The sequence below is a fragment of the Trematomus bernacchii genome, unplaced genomic scaffold (genome assembly GCF_902827165.1).
Source record: "Trematomus bernacchii unplaced genomic scaffold, fTreBer1.1, whole genome shotgun sequence".
NCBI lineage: Eukaryota > Metazoa > Chordata > Actinopteri > Perciformes > Nototheniidae > Trematomus > Trematomus bernacchii.
The window spans coordinates 2,949,187-2,956,259 of record NW_022987851.1 but is presented as its reverse complement, the minus strand read 5'-3'; the positions used below and the strand labels follow the sequence as shown (position 1 = coordinate 2,956,259).

General features: G+C 38.1%; 1 protein-coding gene across 1 annotated transcript; it reads left to right on the top strand.

Annotated features, from left to right (window-relative positions):
* Positions 1-845: 845 nt before the first annotated feature.
* bco2b (beta-carotene oxygenase 2b) lies at positions 846-5,330 on the top strand. Its single transcript, XM_034113376.1, has 12 exons — positions 846-908; positions 995-1,193; positions 1,283-1,494; positions 1,616-1,731; positions 1,922-2,024; positions 2,212-2,340; positions 2,794-2,954; positions 3,052-3,219; positions 3,381-3,515; positions 3,799-3,981; positions 4,104-4,214; positions 5,214-5,330. The coding sequence occupies exons 1-12, from the start codon at positions 872-874 to the stop codon at positions 5,328-5,330; spliced, it is 1,671 nt and encodes a 556-aa protein (XP_033969267.1). The 5' UTR covers positions 846-871.
* Positions 5,331-7,073: the final 1,743 nt, after the last annotated feature.

Sequence of the window (7,073 nt, the reverse complement as noted above, 5' to 3'; positions counted from 1 at the left end):
GTAAAAACTTTCTGCGGGTGCCAAACTCTTCAAGTCTCCAACGCTAACAGAGCTGTGAAAAGATCCATATTAAATATTGTAAAAATACAATTCACTACATAATCTATATAGGCAATTTAGATTGTGTTGTCAACCTAACCTGCACATCTGCAATCTTTGTCAGGCAAGATAAAGAACAACGAGTCAACCCTGTATGTCCCGTGCTGGCAGTTAACTGATCTACCTTTCAATGCCCCCATGCAACCATAAACAAATTAGCACGTCTCTTTATGGCTGATAAACATAGGTGAAACGTACAGTGCTACAAGCAGATACCAGACACTCATTTTGCTGCACATAAACTCAAAAGGAAAATCCCAGTTAGCAAGAAAACAAATTGCAGAAGCTTTCATAATGCCAGAAATAGAAGTTTGCAATGACAAAAATAAACTGTATCATTTCGAGTCATTCATTAGTCAAGCATTGATGGAGGATTTGTACCCTTTTCAGTGTTGACAAAATGTCCCCAAATGGATAATCAATGCATCTGCTTTGGTGTATATTTATCACTGAATATAACAAAGTATATCAGTATTACATGACAAAAATAACTACTTGCAAGGAATGATCCAGCCATTTGTGTGCCACTTGTCAGTGAGATAAAGCTGTGTATAAGTTACCACTTGTACCATCTTGGGATCACAAAGTGCTTCTGTCATTCAGAGGCTTATATAATTGTGAAATCTTGTTCTGCTTGTTAACTTATCTGACTGTTTCTAGGGGGCGTCACAGACAGGAGGACAGTATAAAACGTTGCCAGTCCTGGAGAAACGGCAGAGTTCGGGCTTTGACACTGCTTTATACTCAGGAGAAGAAGAAAAAAGCTACAGCCATGGAACCCATCACACAACAACAGAACAACAGCCCAGGTAAATCAATGACTTCATGTCTAAATTCTTTATTTCTTCTTTGGTTTTTTTGTTTACACTCTTTTTTTCTAACTCTTTTTCCATAGCACTTAAAAAATCCAAGTCTAGGAAGAACATCAACCACTTCACAGATGTTCACGGTCTGCCTTGCATTGAGAACATCGTGAGATCAGTGGAGGAAAACCCCGAGCCCATCAGCACCAACATCATCGGCGAAATCCCAGAATGGATCAACGGAAGCTTCTTGAGGAACGGACCTGGGAAGTTTGAGATTGGAAACCATAAGTGAGTAAAAGATCTAAAAGTATTGACACGTATAGTTTAGCCACTTCATCCCAAAGCTCACTCCTTTCTCCTGCTCCCTCCAACATCAGGTTCAACCACTGGTTTGATGGTATGGCTCTCCTGCACCAGTTCAAAATAACCAATGGAAGCGTGACCTACAAAAGCCGCTTCCTGTCCAGTGACAGTTACACAGCCAACAATGAGCAAAACCGCATCGTAGTGTCAGAGTTTGGCACGCTCACCATGCCAGACCCCTGCAAGAACTTCTTCCAGCGCTTCCTGTCAAGATTTGAATTACCAAGTAAATATTTTGATCCCATCATATTTAATCCAGAGAATAAGATGTAGTTTGTAATACAATATGTATGTGACCTGTTCTCCTGTGTCGCGTTATTAACTTTAGCATATTTTTTTCCATCTAGAGCCCACAGATAATGCCAATGTGAGTTTTGTGACCTACAAAGGGGATTATTATGTCAGCACGGAGACCAATGTGATGCACAAGGTGGACCCTGAGACACTGAAGACCACTCAAAAGGTAAAAAGAAGTTGAATGTAGTTGGAAAACATGCAGTTGTAACTGATAACTTTGACCTATCTATCCTATTTCCAACGGCTTAATACATCAAAGCTAAGATTAGCCATAAACCATTGTGAATTTACAGCAGGCTTGTAGATAGATGAAGTCAAGAGTTAACAATACTCAATCATGTTAATGTACCTATTAGGTGGACTGGAGCAAATTTGTTGCTGTGAACGGAGCGACCGCGCACCCTCACACTGATCCTGATGGAACAACTTACAACATGGGAAATTCATACGGAACCAAAGGTAATTTAGAAAAACTACATCAGGTTGTTTAAACAGCACCATTTGAATGTGTATACTTAAGGTGTACAGAACAGCATTTCCCCCTTGCGGGACAAATAAAGCAATTCTGATTCTGAGGAATTCTGAACAATGCTCCCCACATGTCTGGGGACCAGAAGAAAGAATCTAAATGTATCTGTGCTGACAGGAGCGACCTACAACATCATCAAAGTGCCACCGACCAAGAATACAGCTGGGGATACCCTGGAGGGAGCCACTGTGTTGTGCTCCATTCCCTCCGTAGAAAAGAGCAAACCATCCTACTACCACAGTTTTGGTGAGCAACACAAATCAAACAACTCATTGCTTTGAGGCATGAGCATTGGCTAATTGAGCTGTTTAAAGAGTCATATTCAATCTTCATGTGTATTCGGCCAAGATTTCTTGTAGATATGCACTGATCCAATATGGAACATGGGTATCGCCTCCTTTACTGATCTTTAGCTATTGGTCAGCACGACTGATATACTTTAAATATAGTGTCTTCATCGTGTAATTAAAGTACTGCTATCAGACACATTCATGCAGTCCCAACAATCCCTAGCAAACTTAAACTGCAGAATCCAAGGTGATATCTTCAAATGTCTTGTTTTGTCCAACTTATAGTCAAAACCCAAGTTTACCATGAAATATGAGATACAGAAACAGCAAAGTCTTATATTGGACTGAACTGAATTGTCCTTTCAGAATCTTGAATCGAAACTTATGTAATCTTCTCATTGTATTATAGCAATGTCTGAGAACTACGTGGTGTTCATTGAGCAGCCCATAAAGATGGACCTGTTGAAGATTGTGACAGGAAAGTTGACCGGTAAAAGCATCAGTGAGGGCATTTCCTGGGACCCAAAACTCAACACTATCTTCCACCTGATTCACAAGCAGACAGGAGAGGTAAGGCACTAAACTCTGAAACTCAATGCAGTCAATTCACTAAGTTTGTATTATCTAATAAACTACAATGATCTGCTTTCTGTGATTTATTTTTCAGCTCAGCACCATCAAGTACCTTGCCAAGGCGCTGTCAACTTTCCACCAGATCAACGCGTACGAGGAGGACGGTTTCTTGATCATAGACATGTGTGCTGGAGATGATGGCCAGGCAATCAACAATTACAACATACAAAACATGCGCAAGAATGGAGAAGATCTCGATGAGGTAAGCAGGATAACTAAGAATTGATACTTACCAAGATGTATCTTCCATGCTTTCAAGCATTCTTTGAACATTGGTGTAAAGAAGTGCTTCGGCTGCTTCAGTTTGGCTGAAAAATTGTTTGTTCGATGAGCCTGAAAACATGTTTCTGAATTTCCCATCAGGTGTACAACACCATGTGTAGAGTATTCCCACGACGTTTCGTTCTGCCTCTCAATGTGGACTGTGATACGCCCTACGACCAGAACTTGAACGGGCCAGACTGTACCGCAACTGCTATAAGAACTGATAAGAACAAGGTAGGCATGTTTCAACACAAAATATAATGTAACAATAATTGTTTTAATTACATGTCTTTGTATGCATAGTAAAAAGGAAAAATGTGTACTGATAGCACAAAACTACACTATGAGGACTTGTTTGATAATATGGGACCACTTACCGAAAAGACTCTCTATTTGGCAAACAGACACGTTTTTTGAGAGTGGATATACCTTTCCAAATACGGATATACCAAAGTTAGTTTGAGAAATGAACACCGAACTGTAGCCAAATAAACTCAGGCGTGTTTTCTTTATACAGGTCTTCTGCACCCATGAGGACCTCCACGGAGAGGATCTTCATCAATACGGAGGTCTTGAGTTCCCTCAGATTAACTATGGCAAGTACAACACCCACTCCTACCGATACTTCTACGGCTGCGGCTTCAGACATCTTGTAGGAGACACACTGATCAAGATGGATCTCCAGGGGAAACACATGAAGGTGAGTTGAGTTTGATGCATTTCTCCCTCTCAAGTTTCCATCTGAATCTGTGAAATATCGATCCATCTATGAAGTCAAACGAAAACCAGTATCACAAAAGTAACTACTGTATTCACTCACAGGTGTGGGAACAGCCTGGTCTGTATCCTTCTGAACCAGTCTTCGTACCTTCCCCTAATGCAACAGAGGAGGACGATGGTGTCATCATGTCTGTGGTCATCACACCCAACAAGGTCAGTCACGTTCAGATTTGAGAAAAGCGAATGCATCTACATTCTTCATCTTGCAAAGTCAAGAATTACACTCTTAGACGTTAGCGTTTAAACTCACTTAAAGGTCCAGATACGTGTCCAGATAATTTCATTTAATCGTTTATTTGGCAGGGACAATGCACAGTAATGAACACTTAAAACATTCAAATGTATCAAGCGTAACAGTGCCAGATTTAGCTTTGAGCTAATTTCCATCCGCAGTCCCTCACATAAAACATTTAAGAAAATTACATTTGACAAACATAGCAAAAACAAAATACATGATATGCAAAAAGTGCAAAAGAGCAGGAGCAGCATACACAAGTATTTACCACATGGCAGTACACAATTATATATAATATATATAATCTTGAAATGTTATCCTATAATGGAAGTTATTTTGAGCAATAATACTGGAACAACGTACAGGTCGCTGGAAGGCGGAAGTGATGTTTTACAACATTGAAGGTTTATCTAAAAAAGCACGGCCAATATCAATACAAACTGAACAATAAGAAGTGTTAACTCTGTGTGCTAATATCAGTTCTACCGAACATTCCTCGGGTCTGCATTTTAAGAGGATACTTAGGCTGGCCACATGCATATTTGCCTCTAGTCAAAACATGTCTCGACGCAAAAACACAAACCTGCCACCTGAAGGTTAAGATGGACGTCACAGCTTTTCTTATCCGTCTGGTGTGACTTAAGTCCTACTCAAATGATTCCTAACAAGAAAAAAGACAATCTATATATAATCATTTATGTATATAGTAACAGAAACCAGCTTAAATTAACTCAACACCTCCCAACTGTGTGATTTGGAGGCTCTTTGTATCTTTAATTATAGGAAAGAACATTTGGTAATGAATGTTATCAAAAGTTATGTGAAATTAACCGAAAAAAAGCAGATTCTCAACGATTGTCTGTTTATGTTTTCAAATCTCACATTTATTTTTCTTCCTTTGTCTTCATTCTTTACAGGACAAGAGTACATTCCTCCTGGTTTTAGATGCCAAAACATTTAAGGAGCTTGGCAGGGCTGAGGTGCCTGTCAACATCCCGTACGGATTCCACGGGACATTCAACTCCACGCAATAGACGCGTGACGAGGACATTGTGAACATTGTAAATATTATCTGTGCCGTTTGTCTCAAATGTTGTTCGTCTCATGAATCTAGAGGTCACTAAGCAGATATGAATGTATAGTTTTCTTGCACATGTAGTCCTAATCATGTATATTAAAATAAGATATTCATTGCCTCCTATATTTTAGGAGCACCAACAGCAATAAAATTGAAACATAGCATAGGACAGATAAGACTTCACACAAGTGGAATAAGAATACAAATGTAAATATATATTTTTTCAAACCAGCAATATAATGAGGTAAAACTGTTTATAATTATGAAGGTATAGCATATTGTAGCTGTATTGTTGAAAATGTGCAGGGTAAGAAATATGTTTTCCTGTTTTAAGTTGTTCTTTCAATTCTTTAAACCATTGTTTTAAAAATGGTATTATTCATGTGTATATTAAGTTGAGGGCTAAAAAAAGGGGGCAAAATGAAGAATATTGCAAGTCTGCAAAAAGAGTTCAGGACACTGAACAAATGCACACTTTGGCACAGCGCCCACATGTTGTAAAATGATATGTTAATCCAATGAATGATAAAGTAAATTACTTGTGTAAGCGTCAATAAAAATGTACATACAGAGAACTTCTCATCCGGTCATCCTCATTCATTTCCTCCTCTTAGTAACAATTGTTTGTAAAATGCTTTCTAACTGCAAGTGGACATTATGTAACAGAACTGCACGTACATTTTTTACAGCCAGTGTAAACAGGTATTGTATTGCTGCAATTATACCACTATGTTTATTATAACTTCATTCTAAAGGAACTGCACATTTCAGTCACTGAAATATTGAAACATAACTAAACTAAACACTACTCTAACATTATGAATTTCGAATGTTTTTCAGTAAATGTTGATGTATACATGTGGCACACTTGCACCCTCTGCTGGCTGGATTTTGTCACAATACTGCTAATATAAAAAAAAACACCTGAATATTTAGCGGATGGAAAAAGAAATTGTCATGCAAAACTATTTTTTTGTAAAATGTCCTTATTTTTTAATTCCACAAAAGATCAGTCATATTAACTATCTACAATGAAAACATAACACAATTGTTCTTACTTGATTGCCACTTTAATTCTTTCTAAACAGTAATACATACATTTCAGCAAGATACATTTCAAAAGTCGCAAGAGTCCGTTTATATACAGGCTTTTCCGCAAAGTTTAGTATAAAGACAACTCGCATGTTGAGTGAAAATAAATAATTTTAAATATTATATTACAATTTAATTTTAATATTCAGAATGAGTTTTTAGTAAAGCTTTTATTACTTTAATAACTCTAAAATTAAAACAGTCAACATATATGACTTTATTTTATGTCAGAGTATTAGTTAATATGACTAACACATGAACTGCAGAAGGCATGCAGTACATGAACAAAGATATTCAATGAGAGAAAAATTATTTGTCAGTAAAATAAAAAGGTCTTCTGCACGGCGTTGACTCCTTAACCCAGAAGTTTATCAGAAATTAGAGCCAGAGTTTGCCTCAGGTGCTTTTTCTTCTCCTTCAGGTGGGACTCGAGGTTTTGAGCTTCTGTCAAAATGTCCTCCAGCTCCTTCATCTGGGAGGTATCAGCTGCAGCTCTCTCACTGAAACAAACCACAAGTGCTGACGTTAGAGAAGTGTCACAGTGGTAATAATAGTACAGAAGGAAGTGTGTGTCAGTGTTCAATCTGTGAATGTCTGTACTCAAAAT

Coding starts and splice junctions, on each gene's coding strand:
- bco2b (XM_034113376.1), top strand. CDS start 872: ATGGAACCCATCACACAACAACAGAACAACAGCCCAG. Junction 2,025..2,211: donor AAATTCATACGGAACCAAAG/GTAATTTAGAAA, acceptor CTGTGCTGACAG/GAGCGACCTACAACATCATC. Junction 2,955..3,051: donor TTCACAAGCAGACAGGAGAG/GTAAGGCACTAA, acceptor TTTATTTTTCAG/CTCAGCACCATCAAGTACCT.